The 20,942-nt window shown below is 34.7% G+C and overlaps 1 protein-coding gene across 1 annotated transcript in view; it reads left to right on the top strand.

Moving 5' to 3' along the window:
• The first annotated feature begins 814 nt into the window (after nt 1-814).
• Nucleotides 815-20,942, top strand: part of LOC109113266 (vasoactive intestinal polypeptide receptor-like) — a 45,671-nt gene continuing 25,543 nt past the window's right edge. The window contains 3 exon segments of the mRNA XM_042714317.1: nt 815-1,326; nt 14,378-14,468; nt 18,211-18,321. Coding sequence (XP_042570251.1) covers nt 1,273-1,326; nt 14,378-14,468; nt 18,211-18,321 — 256 coding nt within the window. The 5' untranslated portion in view covers nt 815-1,272.

The following is a 20,942-nucleotide window of genomic DNA, read 5'->3' as shown; positions in this document are numbered from 1 at the left end:
GGAGATCATACATTATGATAGAATATTAATATACTAAAATATTCGAACATAGTTAACCACAGTGTTAACCACACAAAGACCATCAGGGTTTCAAATCTAAAATAATACTATTAACATTAATAGAATAGTTCACTTGCAAATTTGTTTCTTACAAACATACATCTTGTCGCGTTACAATACTTTAATTAATGGATTGGAATTGTGTGGATTACTTACTGTTTGGACTTGTGTTCTGACGGCACCCATTCACTGCATGGGTCCACTGTGTTCAAGTGATGTAATGCTACATTTCTCTATATCTGTTATGAGGAAGAAACAAACTCAACATCTTTGATGACCAGATGGTGAATACATTCTCAGCTTATTTTCATTTTTGGGTGAATTATTCCTTTAACTATGTTAAATATGTCAAATTAATGAGGGAATTCTGGAAATGTCTCATCCCCCATAAATTATAAGGAAATTCTCAGTTCATATCTAAAAACATATTTTGAAATAAAAAAATGAATAATTAAGTAATTCTTACCAGAGGACCTTATATAGCTACTGTGACCAATTTCTTTAAATGTCATCATGACATCATGGTATTATTTCCCCTTCCTGTATTCACCGATTTTATTGATTTTTGCTTAGCATTGATTCACTTGTACTTCTGCCACATTAATCTCAGCGAATGCTTATTCATTGCACACTGTATATAAAATGTCCTCGAATGGGTTCCCACAGGAACCTTATGCTGTGTATACTGTGATATTTAAACAACTTATTTAAATGGCAGCCTTCTGCTAACCATACATAAGCTCGCATAAGAGTCATTTCCCGCAGTCAGGTGCTCACAAAGAGCAGAGACCTTGAAATGTCTATTGCTTTCGCACTAACGCAACAGTGACACTCGTAAGCCGATGACGAACTAGAGTGCTGCTTTGGAGTGTACTGTCAATATCTCGCAAGTAGTGAAGCTGTAAAGCTCCTCTCGTGGTCTGCCTGGGATTCGCCTATTGGTTGCTGAACTGTCAGCAGCTCGAGCAACGATATGAGGCGCTCACCCGGAGAACTGCTCCCTTACGGCTGTTAAGATGTTCCCACATCTGAACTTGGGTTTCGCTCCTCTGCCAGCACCATGTCCGATGAGACAGTTTGACTGAGTTTACTTTTACGCGCTTGTAAAAAAAAAAAAAAAAAGCAGGAAAAACTTTACGGAATGTAAAGTTTTTTTCTTTTTCTTTTTTTTTTCATGGTAAACGAACATTCACGGAGGAAAAAGCAGCTGCTATGGACGCCCCAAAATTGTTTTTGTTGGTTTCAACATTGAGCTCCTTTTCTCCGGTAAGTGTTTGTTTTTATCTTACGGTATTTTACAATGACTAGATATTGTTTAATTGCAGCCAGTATGAGATATTGTTGGCGTGTTTACGTGATTTAATTGATATTAAATGTGTAAAGTATATTTAATTTGTGGAGGACTATAACATTATATACTTCGCATATTTAGTAAAAAACATTAATAGGACTAGAAAGCCATCGAGAAGTTGGATGCTGATTCAATGCAGGAGTGCGCGCGTACGGCACGAGTGGAGGAACTGTGTCTTTTACTTTATAAAGGCATGATAATGTGGACTTTAGCGAGTTATTTATAATGTCTTTAAAATGCTAGATATCCGTAATTATTTTTTTTTGTGTTAAATGTGTTAAAATAGGCTACTTTTTAACCTCCTAGAATTGGTGAGAGCACCTGTCGAGATATGAGGAGTCATCTTCACGTACCTAAACATTTACTTGAGTTAAACTGAATTCAATTTCATTTAGGCTTCAATAACAGTTTTTAACCACGCGAGGTCATGATATTATTTCCCCATCCTGTATTCGTCTATTTTACAGATTTTTACGCATTTTTATTGATTCACTATAGCATCCCTCCGTACATTATTCTCAGCGAATGCTTATTCATTGCAAACTGTCCTCATATGGGTTTTCACATAGGAACTTTATGATTATTTGATTATTATTATTATTATGGTTGTTGCTATCTATCTATCTATCTATCTATCTATCTATCTATCTATCTATCTACAATATTAATGTCATTTTAAAGTGTTTCATAATTGTGTATTTTTAGTAATTTAATACTTTTTGAGTATCAAATAGTTAATTACACAGGTTTAACTGCTTGATTGCTCAATTAATTTGATTTCTCTCATGTCCATCTATATCTATCTATATCTCCATACTGTAAAGTCATTGAGATTTACAAATGTTCTTATTAACAGAAAAATAAGGCACTTTGCAAAACCAGAAAAACCAAAAATTAAACTGCAAAATCAGAATGTCGTACAGTTCTGGTTCAGTTATTAGGCACATGGCAATTATAACCCGAAGCATTCGCTGACAGTGTAAATCATACACACATCAGTGTTCACAAAAGCCTCTTATCTGCACTTTTAGCACACTTCACCCTCTTGAATCACTGATAAAGGTCGCAGTGGTCTTCCACTCTCACCATCACTAGATGCCACAAGCTAAATGAAAAGACATTATGGTACTGACTCAAGAATTAAATGTACCAAACATCAGCTAAAAGCATCCTTTAGGAGACATTCCTGCTGCTATTTATTTCAGCAAAAATGGGAATTCACGTTGACTACTGTATTAGAGGATGTTTCACAATGGAGAAAAGCAACACACTTGATGGAGAGCAGCTGGTTGCAGTGCAGTAGATGCATCAAAGTTTAGTTTTAAATTTATTTGTTTCAGTTTAGACACAATATCAGCATGTAATTGAGCTGTGTGATATACCGTAAGAAGCTGTGGCTTTGCTGTTTTGAGTTTACATACTGTTAGCCTTTGGTGGACTGTAATGTTTGATTAAGCTTTGTGGCATTGTTTTTATCCTGGATAGATAGTCGGCATCTCATCAGCTTCATGGATGGTTTCTGCCACCGCCTTCTTCACTTATTTACTTTATTCTAAGGTCAACACGCTTTTAACAGAGCGTGTTTTCAAACTGATAGAATCTTGACACTCAGCTTCACTGAAGATAAATTAATGTGTGCTTCACACTTATTCTGAATTCTAATGGTCTTGGAGGCAAACTTTTAAAGACAAGAAATCGATCATTATGCGTGAGACAATTTTCGAACTAAGCATGTGTTTAAAATATAGATAAGCTTGTGTTTAAGAAGCAACTAGCAGCTGCAGTACAATTAGAGGCTTGTGATTACTCATTTTTGGTAATTTTGCTGTGTATTTTGTAATTTTTATTACATTTCAATATAGTTTTAAATCATTTTTATTTTAGTTTTAGTCATTTTAGTACACCAAGATAAACTAAATGAAAATGAGAAATGTTGACTTGGAAACTAGTTGAAATAATTTAAGTTTATGTTTTCTTATATTTTATTTCAGTTGAAGTCTATTTTATTTCAAGTAACAAGCATAGTTTCCACTTTCCTCAAAGATTTTAAATTAAAACAAATAAATTAATAAATTAAAGCACAAATTATGTAAAAATGGGTCTAAAATAAGATGGAGGACTCTTTTTGAAGACTTTCCCAGCAAAGTTATCAGCAGATGTCTCTAAAAATCTCTATATCCAAAAGATCAACTCATTTCAATACTACAACACAATTACTTTTAAGTACAAAAAATGGTATTTGGTATATATATATATATTGTTACAGCACACAACATTCTTGATGCAAATTGCTCGTCTTTGTCAACAAAATGGCCATTAGAAAACAAACAAGGAGTTTCACAGCTGAGTTGTATATGAGTTATGATAATGTTGTTTTGTTACAGCACACAACATTCTTGATGCAAAACTATGCCATCTTGTTTTGATATAATCAAAAGATCTAGATTTATATTTTGATAAATGTGTTCTCTAGGGTAACTATTTTGTACTTGAGTTCAGTTGTTTCTTCACACAGAAGGAAACAAATGCTTAAGGCAGCAGACTACATGTGTGGAGAAAATTTTCCAGACAATAAGAGCTACTCACTCTCTGAAGAGCTAGTGCTGGAACTCCATAGAAAGTACCTTTAGATATATATACCTTTAGAAGTCCTCTGACTGCAGCATCTGTTCACTCCCACTCCCAAGAACACTCCCACCCGGCGCCCAAACCCCATAATGCACTTCTGTTCACCTCACTTGCTCATGAAGAATAGATGTGAGATACCTATTGCTCAAGCACCGTGACCACGTCCTTCATCTGTGTTCTGTACAATCCACTATATTTATAGCACTCTTCAGGTGTGAAATAAAAAAGCTTAGTGTCTTTCACTCACTTAGAGCTTCGTGTTTCTCCGGTTGTCGTGTTGCTCTATCTATCTGGGCGCCCATATGTGCAAGCCAATTGCTGTGTTCAAAATCTCTCATTCCCTGTTCACTACATTACGTTCATACATACATACGTTTAGCGGTTTGGAAAATGGATGAAAGGATGATTCAGTTGTAGGCGCCATCTACTGCCAAGATGTGGGAATTCATTCGGAACAACCCTCACAGTGCATTTTGGGTATTCTCTAGCTGTTAAGTGTAGATCAGTTGTACACTCGTTATTGGAGTGCATTATGGTAATAAATAAGCACACTCAAAAAAGTCCACAACGGTTTTGTACACCACTACAAATGGCTGTCCCTTCAAATAGTGCCCTATTTAAGTGTATAGGGGGTGATTTCGGACACAGACATTAATCTTTAAAAAAAAAAAAAAAATCATTGGAGAAATCAATACATATTAAAAAGAAATAAAAATCAATAATTTAATAATCAAAAATAAATAAATTTCAATTGACAGAGATAACTGTATTTTATGTTAACAGATTACTTTTTGATTATCAAATCGTAATTATTAATTTTGGTCTCGTCTAGACTGCTTTGTTGACATATTTTAGTGTGAAAGTGTTATTCATTCATCTGCATGTGATATTGCCGGTTTGGTCTCGTCTAGACTGCTTTTGTTGACATATTTTAGTGTGAAAGTGTTAGTGTGAAATCATTTAAACAGCTGCTGGTAACTCCCCTGAGCAAGCTTTGTCATGCTTTGGTCGTATACAAAAGTTTTATAATAACAAAACCTGACATGTTGTTATTATATAGTGGTCGATGGTCCTCAGTGTTATGGAGCAGCAGAAAAATCCCCAAAATATTCTCTTATCTAAATTCTTGGTGTGACAAAGAGCAGATGTGCATGCAGGAAGTTTATAGTTTTCTCTGGGGTGGTCATTTATGACTCTGCTCTGCATAGTCTGCTGACTGATTAATTTGGCGGTTTCACTTACAGCAGTAGTGTGAGTGTGCAGCAGATGTATTTCCTGTTTATTCAAGTTTTATATGCTCTTCCCCTTCTATTCTTTGCTTATAAAGAGTACAGTTCTGACCTTCTTGCCAGCAAAAATATTTTGTGCTCAGCAGACTACATAACAAGTCCACAGTCACTCTGAATATTTGTAAAGAAACCTGCACGTTATAGACCAGCAGTCCTTGTGTGAGTCCAAAATCATGGATACCTTAACAAAGGGAATCTCAGCATGCGGCGTTTGTGCAGAATTAGGAAAACAGCTGTAGTTGGGGTTGGCTTTTGATTGTGCTGGGACCACTTACCAGATGGGCTGATCAGTGTTACATCCACTGATGACCAGTGTTTCTGTTGTTATACTTTCAATGTTACTGGCCTTGCTAGCTTCCCTTGTGAGTTTTGGAGACATGAGATTTATCAGAATCATTCGAGTTAACCATCCAGCAGAAATCAAGTGCAGTTTCAGACATTTTCTCCAAAGGCTCTATCTATCTATCTCATACTCTCATCATGCTATCATAATAAAATAAACATAATAAATAAAACATAATTTTGCAGCAAACATGGACATGGAAATAATTTGTCATTGACGTCATTCATTTTTTTCTCTCTAAGAATTATTGGTCCCATGTCTTTAGTAGAAGTTTATTTATGTATTTATTTTATTATTATCTATTTTATAATTATAATTGCTTGAAAAATGCTAAATGGAACTTTGCAGAGAATGGAAAAAAACACTTTCTTTTAGAAATAATAAATAAATATAATAAATAAATAAATATATAAATAGAAAAAATAAAAGCAAGCAAGATTACGGATAAAATATTTTTTTCTGTGAAGACGTGGGAGTGCTCACCCTTAAAATGTACATTTTGCAGACCATCTAAGTAATTAGAGGAAAAAACATTAGCAAAACTAATGGGGCGGTCTTGATACAGTGAGTCCGTGATTTTGGTATAAAAAAAAACATCTTAGTGTGGGCAAGCAAAGACTTTCCTTGAGGATGAAATTGAATGAATGAATGAATGAATGAATGAATTATCATGATTCAAAATGGAATTATCTCCAAATCATAAAAGGACAGTGACCCACCTGATTGTAAGGGTTATCATCCAATCTCTTTAATTCCTGTAGATGTTAAAATACTTACAAAAAATTCTGGCGAACAGGTTGGACAGGGTTATTACTTCTTTAGTGCATGGGGATCAGAGGGATTTATACGTGGTAGAAATGGGCCAGATAACATTAGGAGAATTATTAATATGATGTGGTCAGTAGCTGACACAGATGTTCCAGTGGCAGCAATCTCACTGGATGCAGAAAAAGCTTTTGACTGTGTGGAGTGGGAGTATTTATTTTAAACATTAAAAAACTTTTGTGTTTGGGAATGTTTTTCTAAAATGGATATGATTAAATGTATACACTTCCCCAAGCTTTAGTACAGGCTAATGGACAGATTTCTTCTTATTTCTCACTAGCAAGAGAGACCCGTCAAGGATCTCCTTCATCTCCCCTACTGTTTTGCTTGGCTTTAGAACCTCTGGCTATAAGAGCAATTACAAACTTTCCTGGGGTTTCTGTGGGGCGAAGAGTTCATAAATTGATCCTGTATGCAGATGACATTGTTGTTTGTCTCAGAGCCTCAAAAGTCAGTTCCATGTTTGTTGGAGATTATTAATTCATTCTCTAAGCTTGGTTATAAAGTGAATGGTCTAAATCTGAAGCTCTTCCTTTGACAGCTTATTGCCCTGTGTTATTTTTCCAGTTGGCTCCCTTTCAGTGGCCCAAACAAGATATAAGATACCTTGGTATTCTCTTCCCCCATAAACTTAAAGATTTAGTAAGAGTGAATTTAGAACCATTACTACAAAAAATTTCAAACGATGTAGGGAGGTGGTCATCACTAAATTTGTCTCTTTGGGGTAAGGCAAAGTGCTACCAAAGTGCTGTTAAGCATTCCCAAATAGTCATGAAATAGTCACACCACCTTTAAATTGTAAAGGAATCTGTGTTCCTAAGCCAGCTCTGTAACACTACACTAGACAGTTTTAGGGAACATCTGCTTGGCAATTTGCCGTTTGTTTCTTTCTCACTATGTGCAGAATCTCCTGCTGCTGCCTGCACTTACACTAACAGGCTTGAGCAGAGCGGCACTGTTATCTGGCTCAGGAGCGAGCATAGCAGGTTCCTCCCAGAGGTCAGCAGATGTTGCGATAAGTCAGCTGAGGCACAGGACTTCATTATTCAGCTCAGCTTTGTGTGTATATCAGCCCTGCGTGCTGTGTTTAGTGATATTAGTTGAGGATTTGAGCTGGATCAAAGCATGCACAGACCTACTGTCTTATTATTTTGATACTGACAAACTAAACAGTTAATATGTGAGGGATAAAGTGCATCTATCTGGCCATTATCTCAAAATAAACTGATCAGGTCTGGTACCAACCTGAAGGGGTTTATTTTGCAATAATGACCTGTTGACTATATTTTATCTTGCTACTTTTACTTTTACTTTTCGAATAAATGAAAAAGAAGGGCATAAAATGTTAATTTCAGTTGAATTATTTTATTACATGATAAGAAACTACAGAAGGATATGAGAGGAATCAAACTAGCAAAATTATGTAGGAAATTGGTCCGTTATGCTTTTTAGTCACCATTATATCAAATTGCACAATGTCATGTTTGATCAATCAGAATCAAAGAGTCCATAGAGGAGAGGAATAAGCATTTTTAATCGCTTTAACTAATCTAATAATGACTGATTAGTGATTACATAATCAGTACAAATCAAGAATATTATAATTTGATTGTCTAATCGTAACACAAATATGGACCAAATTATCCTCAATGAAAATAGCATGTATTTTGTAATGTATTTTTTCAATGTTAAGAACCTTGACAACCTTGTGAAACTAATAAAATGTTTTATTTGCAGAGATTTAATGCATATAAAAAGTCCAGAGACATTTATGTAGTTATTAATTAAATTAAATTAAATTAAATTTAACTTAATTTCTAGTATTGCAATACTTTTTTTCCTGGTTTGCTTCTCATTTGGTGTGCAAATGAGAAGCTGTGTGGTTGATGTTCTGTTGCCAAGGTCTAGGTCTGAGTCACCACATGGTCATTGTTCAGGGAGCAAGCCCTCACCCTTCTGTCTCTTTCTCTCAAATGCCACTGAAAAGCACGGCTGACATTAAATAAATAGATCAATACCACCCATAAAGACTGTTTTAAGATTCTTAGAAAGAATATACTCTTTTATCAAAGCTGAAAGTGTTGACTGCAGAGACACCTTCACAGACTGACTTCTTTAGTGTTAATAAGGTCTGTCTCCATTGCTGGAAAAAAAGAAAACATCTTAAACTTCTTAAACAAGTGGTTTTCTGGTCTCCAAAGCTGGTTTTGTTTAATGGTTTTTGAGCTTTGAGACCTGCTGGCCAACCAACTAAACTAGCCAAACTCTTGTTTGGCCAGGCTGGGAGACCAGCTAGATCATATTGACCCAATGTAGGCTAGACATATCCAATGAGAGACGGATTATGCACTGATATTTTTGGAAATGAGCTGTTTGAGAAAAAAATGTGTAAAAACACAAGGCTTGGACCAGCTAATGACCAGCTTAGACCTGCTATCATGTTCCAAAACACAGCAATCCTAAGCTGGATTTTGCAGGGGCGAATCCACTTACATAGTTGAACTCTCACAAATAATTTGAGCATAAACACAAATATGTGAAGCTGAATGTTTGTGCTTCGCCAGGAATGCATCAGCGATCACCCCCATGCCTGACCCACTGCTTTATTGGGTCGTTTTCACACGCAATGGATCCTGCACCTGATGAGTACAGCAATGCAGAGTAAGAAGGAATGCACCTCCATTATCTGATGTAACTCTGAGAGGAAATATTTGCAGAAATTTGGGAGATTTATAATCAGACGAATAGCACACTGTTATTGTAATTTAGGCAAATCATTGTAAACAACTCTAAATGGCTTCTTTGTCCTCAGATGGAGAAGCTCCATAGAATGTATACCAGCATTTTATTATTTGTTTCCATGAACCAAATGACGTTACCATCCTTGACTAGCACATTTAAGACTTTTTTGTGTGTGTGTGTGTGTGTGTGTACTCTTTCCTTCCACTCCTATTTAAGACACACAAGGTCAGATGATGCAATAAAAAGTGTGATGGAATCTTCTGCTGGTGGGGATTATAGGTGCACGCATGACTGATGATGGCAGTGAAGCAGCCTCTCACTGAGCTGACCCTATTATCCATGCACCAAAGTACCGGAGAGTGACAGCTGAAACTGAGTAAAAATAACACCTATATTTTCAGCATCATTTCTGCTGCTCTTCTCCTAAATATTTATTATAAAATGCAGCTCCATCATTTAGATGTTATTGACAATGTTACAGAGCAGGCAGATTCATTCCAGGGTTTCTCTTCAAGATATTTTGAAAGTGGTGTACTTTTTGTGGATTTTCACTTAAACTGTTTGTGATATGGTCAGTTAAATTCATCTAGGTTTGAAAGAGCTCTGAAATCAACATTGACTTTTTTTGTTTTTCCCCCTTTCCTTTCCAATTTATAGATTTTATACTTTTAACACTTTTATACTTTTGAAATGCTTATAGCCTATATTTAAAATGAAAGTAATCTTAAAGTGAAATAATCTTTATATATTTATTTATTGTAAATATATAATACATATTTGTTATTTATTATTTGAATTGTATAGTTATGAATGTCCTAAATAATCTTTTTATTCTGCTCCATTTCCAGTCATAATTTTGTCAAAATATGCAAAACGTGTGAAAATAATATTTGATGCACAAAAAGTGAAATTAGCCTTAGCAAGATGAAGGAATTGGCCAATTTATTCCAAGAATGTTAAAAATACAATGGCAATTACTGAATGCTGTTTAATACAACACTTCATTTGATATGTGGTAAAAATGACACAGCAGTGAAAATGTAGAAATTTGTTATATATTTGTATATATTGAAATAAATACTTTTATATTGAAATAAATAAATCGTTTTATGCAGCATGAATGAATGAAATTGTTTAAAAGTGACAGTAAAACATTTGCAATGTTACACAACTTTTATATTTCAAATAAATGCTGCTCTTTTGAACTTTCTATTCATCAAAAAATCCTGAAAAAAAAGTATTACAGCTTCCACAAAAACATTTTAAAAATGTGTTTAGTATTAATAAGAATTAATCAGCATACTAAAATGATTTCTGAAGGATCATGTGACACTAAAGACTGGAGAAACGACACTGAAAATCCAGCTTTGCCATCACAGAAATAAATAACCTTTTAAAATACACTCACCTAAAGGATTATTAGGAACACCTGTTCAATTTCTCATTAATGCAATTATCTAATCAACCAATCACATGGCAGTTGCTTCAATGCATTTAGGGGTGTGGTCCCTGGTCAAGACAATCCCCTGAACTCCAAACTGAATGTCAGAATGGGAAAGAAAGGTGATTTAAGCAATTTTGAGCGTGGCATGGTTGTTGGTGCCAGACGGGCCGGTCTGAGTATTTCACAGTCTGCTCAGTTACTGGGATTTTCACGTACAACCATTTCTAGGGTTTACAAAGAATGGTGTGAAAAGGGAAAAATATCCAGCATGCTGCAGTCCTGTGGGCGAAAATGCCTTGTTGATGCTAGAGGTCAGAGGAGAATGGGCCGACTGATTCAAGCTGATAGAAGAGCAACTTTGACTGAAATAACCACTCGTTACAACCGAGGTATGCAGCAAAGCATTTGTGAAGCCACAACACGCACAACCTTGAGGCGGATGGGCTACAACAGCAGAAGACCCCACCGGGTACCACTCATCTCCACTACAAATAGAAAAAAAGAGGCTACAATTTGCACTAGCTCACCAAAATTGGACAGTTGAAGACTGGAAAAATGTTGCCTGGTCTGATGAGTCTCGATTTCTGTTGAGACATTCAGATGGTTGAGTCAGAATTTGGCGTAAACAGAATGAGAACATGGATCCATCATGCCTTGTTACCACTGTGCAGGCTGGTGGTGGTGGTGGTGTAATGGTGTGGGGGATGTTTTCTTGGCACACTTTAGGCCCTTTAGTGGCAATTGGGCATTGTTTAAATGCCACGGCCTACCTGAGCATTGTTTCTGACCATGTCCATCCCTTTATGACCACCATGTACCCATCCTCTGTTGGCTACTTCCAGCAGGATAATGCACCATGTCACAAAGCTCGAATCATTTCAAATTGGTTTCTTGAACATGACAATGAGTTCACTGTACTAAAATGGCCCCCCACAGTCACCAGATCTCAACCCAATAGAACATCTTTGGGATGTGGTGGAACAGGAGCTTCGTGCCCTGGATGTGCATCCCACAAATCTCCATCAACTGCAAGATGCTATCCTATCAATATGGGCCAACATTTCTAAAGAATGCTTTCAGCACCTTGTTGAATCAATGCCACGTAGAATTAAGGCTGTTCTGAAGGCGAAAGGGGGTCAAACACAGTATTAGTATGGTGTTCCTAATAATCCTTTAAGTGAGTGTATATTCAAAAAGAAAACTTTATATTAAAGGCCCTGCGGCTCGTGACAATACATTGATGTGTAAAGACACAAAACGATTGGTCTGTGCAATAAACTGAACAGTATTTATATAGTTTTTTTTTTTTTACCTCTGATTCATGCAATGTCCAAACTGTTAGAACTCTGCTGAGCACGTCCTTTTGTGTGTGTTCTCAGCAGCAGGCGCGTGAGGCGTCTTCTTCTTCTTCTTGCTTTATGGCGGATCGCAGACTTATAAGTGCATTACCGCCGCCTAAACAAAGTCACCTACATCTTAGATGCCCTGGGGGTAGGCAGATAAACATCAAATTTTTCATTTTTGGGTTTACTATCCCTTTAAAGAAAAAAAGAGACTGTTTTTACTATATTTTTGATCTAATAAATGCAGCCTTAGTGAGCATGAGAGACCTTTCAAAAACATTTTTAAAAAGTATTTCCAACACCACACTACTTTTTCCACCATCAATTGGTTATGAAGGCATTGACTGAAATATATTTATTTTGTAAATGTCTTCAGTGCCTTTGTCCATGCTCAGGTGTGATTTGGCCCAGCAAGGTCTATAATACATGGCAAAAACTTGATTATTATTTCCATTCATTTGAGTGACAGTAGTGGTCAAATAGTACTGATCTCAGCAGAAGTGCAGCAAACTCGGCAGCAAACTCTTTCTATCTCTCACTAACCTGTTGTTCGAGTTGAAATTCACAGACACACACAAATGCAGGCCCACGCACAAATATACAAACAGAAGTACGCTTAGATGCTAACTCAAGACAATAAATACCGCACACCCAAAGACCATGAAACAAACACCCACACACATACAGCATTATTAACACTACCCTTAGTGTGCTATTAGTATACTTCTTTTAAACTAAAAAATAGGAAAGTATACTTTCAGTCTACTTTTTATGTACTTCTCAGACATGGGTTTTATGTACTTCTCAGAAATATACTTAAAATGACATTTAAGTATACTTGACTTACACTTACACAAAAAGTCTAACTATATCTATACTTGTGCTCCAAGAATCCATGTTTTCATTGTTATACGGTAGGGGCGCTATTACACATCTTCTGTACAGAATTTCCAAAAAAACACAAATGAAGTAGAAACCGAAACAACAGATGCATTCACATGTAATTTAACACAATCATCAGACATAAAACAGCATCAAAACTGTGTAACATTATTGAATAAAATGTCGACCAATGAAGAGGTAATAATAACTGTAAGGCTTTAGAGTGTTGATCGACTCCATCTACATTTTAATTATCATTCTAAATCCAATTAATAGTCTATTTTCAGCTTTTTGTTCAAAATGTTATTGATTTCTTTTTTATTATTACTATTTATAAAATTTACACACATTCAAGTGTTTATAAAAAAAGAATAAAATGTTTTTGTTTACAAGCAGGAACCCTGTTCTTTCGATGTTTTGTATGTTCAGATATTCATATAACAAGATATATACAAATTAATACTTAAATAGGGACATAGTAGTATGCTTAAAGTATGATGTAAAGATCACAAATGAGTATACTTGCAGTATAAATCTTCTTAACTAGTAGTTTACTGAAACTATACTTCAGAGTGTACTAAAAATGCTACAAGTATTTAATTAGTAAACTATTAGTATACCTATAAGTACACTTTTAGTACATAGAGGTAAACTAGTTGTGTATTCAAAGTTTACTACTGTTATACTTAAAGTATACTTAAAAGTATACTTTTATATACTAGAAAGTGAGCCAATTTAGTCCCGAGCGGTATGGAAAAGTACACTTACAAATACTTGTACACTGATATTTGTATACTTAAAAATATACTTTACTTAAGTATACTTAATAAAATAAACTTGAAGTATACTACTTTTTGGAAAGGGTATAGGGATTCAGTCGGCTCTGTCCATTACACCCCTCTTCCCTGGCACCATGTCTTCATTGACCTTCTCAAGCTGTTTGTTGGACTTTCACATTCTTATTGACCCACAGGCTGTCTGCCACTGACTGTCAGCATGAATTTGCCATCAGCAGCGGACATCAGTGAGCAATCCTACGATTACTCACTGGCCCCACGCACCTTTTCTCCCCTACAAGCATGATATCATCTCCACATTGCAAAGGTGGTCTTTTGTCTCTGTGCCGCTAGCGTATAGTTGTACATTGGACTGTCAGATTGTCAATAAGAATGGTGTATGGCAAGCTAAAAGTCTAATAAGTAGTTCAGTTTGTGGATTTTTCAAGCAGTGGATGATCTAAATCCCAGTAGGCCTTCACTGTAAATATTTCGCCAAAATAAGCCCCCATTTCCCTGCAATCCATAAATATGCATATGAAATGAAAGCCTTACAGGATGAAAGCTGACATCTTAAAGTACTATCCTGAGAATAATATTGAGATAAAAGAGATTGCAGCTTTGAAGGTTGTGTTTTGGTTGAACAACTGAATTGTTCTCTTTCTCTCCCTGTCTCTTGCTGTCTCTATTGCAGGTTGGTGCTGTTCACATATGTGACGTGGTGAATGAGATTGAGCTGGCAAGAGCGAGGTGCGAGAATAAAACAGCAGGAAACGTCACATCAGGTGATATTCACAAAATATCATTGCTCTGTGCCATTTTCACAGTCAATAAACAATTTTGCATTGATGTAACTGTAGATCACTGAGAGCTAATATTTGGTGCTAAAACAGGGCCAAAAACAAAATGCATTTACATTCATATCTAGAATTTATTTGAGTGGAACAAAAATCTAGTAGATCTAGTAAACTGTAGTTTTTATAGTAAAAAGAAAAAAAAAATCTATTACTGTCTATTATGGTGAAAATGACACAGCAGTGAAAATTTAGAAACAAAGGTGTACGTGTATACATAGAGAATTCTGTTATATTTAATTAGATCAATACTTTTATTCAGCATTGATGCATTCAATTTGTGAAAAGTGACAGTGAAGGCATTTTTATAAAATGACAAAATTATGTATTTTTAAACAAATGCTGAAAACTTTCTATTCAACAAAAAATCCTGAAAAAATTAAAATGTATTACAGTCTCCACAACAACATTAAACAGAATATGTTTAACACTGATGTTAATAATAGCATCAAATCAACATATAAGAATGATTTCTGACATAGGCTTAGCTTGACATTTGACCTTGGGGTCCCAAACCGAACTGGTCGATTTGGTCAGTTGCCTTTCTTAAATGTCAATTTGGAATCTGAGGGTGCAAAAAAATCAAAATACTGAGAAAATCACCTTTGAAATTGTCCAGATGAATTCTTAACAAAGCATATTACTAATCAAATCTTAAGTTTTGATATATTTATGGTAGGAAATTTACAAAATATCTTCATGGAACATGATCTTAACTTAATATCCTAATTATTTTTGGAATGAAAGAAAAATCAATAATTTTGACCCATACAAAGTTTTTTTTGGCTATTGCTAAAAAATATACCCCAGTGACTTTTGGTTTTGTGGTCCAGGGTCACATTTATAGGTTTTGTTCTGTGTTAATTAATAATATTTGGATGTAAATTGTGTGCATAAAATTAGAACACTGAGCCACTAAAACGGCGGCGTCCTATGGAGTCATCAAGCACATCACTGACGTCTTCATCTGAGTTTTTCTGTTGTCTCCGGATTTCTCTGCAGTTCGAGTACATTGTTAAAAATGCTGAATATCATATTATGCCACAGGCAAGCATTTTACTATAGTCTGTTATCCACCAAAATGTAGATTCGTCACATGACAATTTCTTACACAAATGAGAATGTGGGAGACGTTAAATTTGTTACATGTGCATATATGCATATTTACTTTGTAGAAAAATATTTTTAAATAAATTAAAAAGATTTAAGTATTAGAAGGTATTTGAATACTTATATTAATATAATATTAACAATAAAATAAAATCACATATATACAAAATATATAAATTATTATTAATATTATAGTACATATGCAATTTATTATATAATAATTATGAATAAAAAAATGCTTCATCCATCCAATGGTTTAAATATAAAAATGTAAAAAACAAAATGCACCATTTACAAAGCCTGATTACCATCATCCACGACAATGAGATGTATCATGCACATGCTGATAAGACTGTAAGCGTTCTGACAAAATACTGATTCATCAGCCTAGCTGATTATTTTTGATTTTCAGCAAAGGGTTGAGGGACCACTGCACTGTACAGATATCTACAATTATCTGCAAGCTCCTTTGAGGTATGAAGTAGGTTATCCTCCACTGATTCATTCTTCAGGTTGACAAGATGAACTGGCAATCAGGCATGAAAGGCAATTTTTTTGAAGTGGAAGGCAGCTGTAAAAGTCAGACCCCCATCATGGACAAAGAGTTGGATGAATGAAAGAATCTGTTGTGCCCACAAGCATTTCATGCAACTGTTTGAAGTGAAGCCTTGTAGTGTCCATGTGTATTGTTCTAAGATGGACTTGAGAGTTAAAAAAATAACTTGTTTTACTTGCATTTTTCTAGTGTCCTTTGATGTGATATAACTAAGCTTTTCGTATCTCAAATGTCTGTTTGGATTGGGATGGACCATTGGGGCCAGGCCAGAAACCTATATCAGCTATATCAGTAAACTACAAGTTATGAACAACTCTCTAGCAAGCACCCAAAACAACTTAATTCCATAACAACCCTTCAAGACACCCCAGCAACCACCCAGAATAGCTTAGCAACCACTTAAAAACACCCTCCCAACCACCCAAAATACCCTAGCAAGTATTTAGGTTAATTTACAGCAGTTCAAAAGTCAATAAAAAATATTTATTTAAAGAGTTTTGTTTATTTGATGAAGACTATTGTAAAAAAATTATGCTGTGAAATATTACAGTTTAAAATAACACTTTTTTTCTATTTTAATATATTTTAAATGTAATTTATTCCTGATGCTGAATTTTCAGCAGCCATTACTTTGGTGTCATTTGATTCTTCAAAAATCTTTCTTACATGATACATTTATCAATGTTGAAAACAGTTGTGCTGCTGTGACTCCTTTCAGGATTCTTTGATGACCAGAAAGTTCAAAAGAACAACATTTGTCTTGCAACATTATAAATGTTTTTACTGTGACTTTTGATACATTTAATGCATCCTCACTGAATTAAAAGGTTTAATTTCTAAAAAAAAAAAAATAAAAAAAAAAGGATTAAAAAAGTCTTACTAAATCCAAACTGTCAGAAAGCTGCATGGGGACACAAAGGCTGTTGTGCAGTACTAAAGTGCATTAAAGGGTAATCCACAATCATAGTTGAAGTAACAGGCAAAGGTCAGAACACTATGAGACAGACCAAAAGCAACAACAAAGCAGAAAACACAGGTAAGCAAAGGAAACCATGTTGTTTGTTTGTTTATATATATATATATAAACAGAGAACCAGAATACCAGGGGTAAGAGATGCGGCATGACAAATGCAAGACTTTACAAAGAATGACAGCAGGCTTATACAGGCAGAGGTAATGAGCAACAGGTGAAAATAATCAGGCATGATGAGTCCGGGCAATGGGTTATGGGAAATGTAGTCCAGGACAGAGTGGCAAAGGTATGGGAGTGCCCTCTGTTGGCTATCAAGGGCACATCAGCTGGTAATCGTGACATAAACGTTTAAACAGTAGTTTACCTTTCTGTTTATTCACTTGGCTGACGCTTTTATCCAACATGAATAACAGTGCATTACTGGTGTACATTGTTTTTTAGTTTGTGCATTGAAACCAATGACCTCGGTGTTGCTAGCACCAGTTGAGCTACAGAATAGAGTAGAGTTTTTTTTTTTTTTTTTAGGTAAAGAACATTTAGGCATTAATTGAAAGGATTGGTTCTCAAGGTTTAAGGATAAGAAGCTTGGTAGCTAATTAATCTAGAGGGATTTTTTTGACAGTTCTTGCAGTTAGAAATGGATTCTATCTTGATGTGTAGAATTTTGAATAACATTAAAAAAAACAATAACATTAATTTATTTGGTTTGGTATAATGTTGAACATGGCAGAAAAAAAATCCAGCCTTAAAAATTACCAATGAATTTCATCATAAGTTATACAGTGTGTTCTAATGAATTTGTAATTTTTTTTCTGCAGGAAGTTAGTATCGTCAATTTATCAAAATATCAATTTAATGTAGCAAATAAATCAGATAATAGTGAATATGTGTTACCAATATGTATAGAAAGTATTCTTAAGACATACAGTAGTTAGTTATACTCAAATCCTAATGATGTTTTATGCTTTTGTACAACATCAGGAGTAATATGATATTGAGTTAATGCTAAGCATTGTTCTTTATTCTTTTGCCAGGCTGCAAAGGGATGTGGGATATTATTGCTTGCTGGCCATCAGCCAAAGTTGGGGAACATGTGGTTATTCCCTGTCCAAATTACTTCAGACACTTCTCTGATCATCATGAGGGTAAGTTGAAATCACCATCAAAACCTTTAATGAACTTCAAGGCATTAAGCAACAGCTGTAACGCTTGAAGAAAAGTGCAGAGTGTCTTTTGTCATTTTGTCAGCCTCAGTCATGGGCTGTCATGGGCTGTAACATCGATGCAAAAGCAAATGCTTTGAGGCACTTCAGTGTCTGAAGTTGTTCAGAAGCTAATCTGAAACTCCCACAAACTCACTGGAGTAGTTTCCTTGATATCAGACTTCTCAAGGCAAAGTAATGAAATTGGGGAAATGGTGACTTTAAAACAAACCCTTATTTGTCAGACAGTAAATAAAAAATTAATTTTCCCCTCTAGAAAACAGGATTTTAGTGGTATGTTACTATGAATGTACAAGTTGTTTAAAACATTAATAGCATGTTTTGTCGAATTTTGTTATTTTAGACATTAAACTAATTATAGACAATGCAATCTTGTATAGTATATAAAAATGCAATACAACTGGTGACTGGGGTTAGATTTTATATGCAGAACCACTGCTTTGAGTGGATGGAATGTCTAATTCATTAGGAGGCGAATCAGACTCATTGATTGAGTATGTACTGCTGTTAGGTCACACTTGTTTATCTGAGAATTCTGTCTCAGCCACATTAAACTCATTAAAATCTGGCAGCAACCAAAGTTCAACAGACATACATTAACCTGTTATACAAAGGATGTCTTAGTGCAAAGTTCTAGAAAGGTATATTTAGCCTAGTTTTTAAAAATGTATATTTATATACAATTTATATAATAATTTATTAATTTTGTCACTTTAACTTTTTTATCTTAAAAAATATTGATCAAGAACCAGCTATTAACTAAGCTTAATCATGATCATATAAATGTCTTATTTTTTAACAATGATACAATTCTTAATAGAACATGTTACAAATATTAAATACCTTTACTTTACTACTACTTTTAAAGTTTAGGTTAAACTGTTTGCCTGACATATATTGTGCTTTTTTATTGTGTTTCCTTGTACATAACATAAACACAATACAAACAGAGGTTAACAGAACAGGCACAATAAAATAAATAATAATAATAACGTGTTGTAAATTATTCTTTCTTCTGAAATGGCGATCTTAATAAATTTCTCCCAGATGTCTTGATAACTTTTTTTTTTCATATAATGCACATTCAATCATTGATTTGAACTACATTCTAATGGTAGGAGATGTGCCTATGCATTTTTAATCTGTTAATTTATTAAAAAATAGTCCTTTATGTTGTATATGTTATAGTCCTGCTGTATATGTTATTTGGTATATTCGTGTCTGAGTTACCTATAATGAAAACCTGGATTTAAAAAATGATGGACGTGAACCGAAAGCTGTAGGATTTTAACAAAAGAAATATAAAAAACACATTAGTTTAATAGTGATAATATGCATTATAATTTGTAAAGGCAAAATAAAAGCATTTTATTTATACCAGTAGCCTTAGACTTTTTAATTCCACTGTAAATATTGTAGATTAACTGTTGAAGGTAACATTCATCAAAATCTGCAATGTTGTAGATACATTTAGATTTGCAAAAATGTCCATGTGTAATGCAGAATGTGCATAAGGTACAATCTAATGGAAACCAATGTTGATTCCTTATAATAGAAATACAGTCTGTGTTGGAGGATAAAAAGTGTTTCTGCAGTGGTGAAAGAGGTTTGAAAAAGAGAGCACATTTGCTTTGAGGAGCTCTGGATTTTAGGCAATTATTTTTGAACACACTAAACACCTTAGGAATGACCAGCTGTGAGAATGTAAGATTTTGTAATTTTTCTTTGAAATGTCCTTTTTCATTTTTTTTTTTTTCAACTGCTCATTCGTGCAGCAGCTAATTACATGGAACTGTTGAAAGTGGACCACTATGTGGCCATAGTGGTTCCTAGCTAGCAGTCTAGATAGAAGATGCAGCCCTTCGTTTAACACAGAGGTTTACAATCGCTGCTATGTGTTAAGAGTTTTCACACCAGTGACATTTCCAGGCTAAAAGAAATTCGTTTTTGTGAAGTTGTTGTGAAGATGAAGAGCCAATTTTTCATATGCAGCTGAGTATGAAGTTGGCCACATTTAAGTGCTGAACATGTAATCAAATTCATTGATCTTTCACAGAAAGTGGATCAGTCATGCATTCTGCAAACTTATATGACTCCCCACAGCCAAATACAGAAGCCCCTCTAGTGCTTCATCATCATTTGATGAGCAAGTTTTTTGTAGCAACAGAGCTAAGTTAAATGAAAAAGAACAGATAGACCATCTGAGCCCAGTTTGTAGACATATCGTTGTGATGTTCTAAGCAGTGTATGAACTCACATCACAGGCTCCTAGTACCAGGAAACTATAGCTGCATTGTGATTGACAGGATCCCTATATGTTGTGTTTGCAATATTTGTCAACTGACAAAATGTGTTTATTTGAAATGGACTGAAATGGCATCAAATTTGAGTCAGATATTTATTACTATTGCATGATATTTAGTACTATTGATTTAATACCCATAATACTAGAATATTAGCTGTTCATTAGCACTTATAAAGCACATATTAATGCCTTATTTTGCATGACCATATTTGTGATTGCTTAATCCTACCCCAACCTT

The sequence above is a fragment of the Cyprinus carpio genome, chromosome A24 (assembly GCF_018340385.1).
Source record: "Cyprinus carpio isolate SPL01 chromosome A24, ASM1834038v1, whole genome shotgun sequence".
Lineage (NCBI taxonomy): Eukaryota > Metazoa > Chordata > Actinopteri > Cypriniformes > Cyprinidae > Cyprinus > Cyprinus carpio.
Note: the sequence above shows the minus strand (reverse complement) of the source record. Positions and strands in the feature narration are given on the sequence as shown.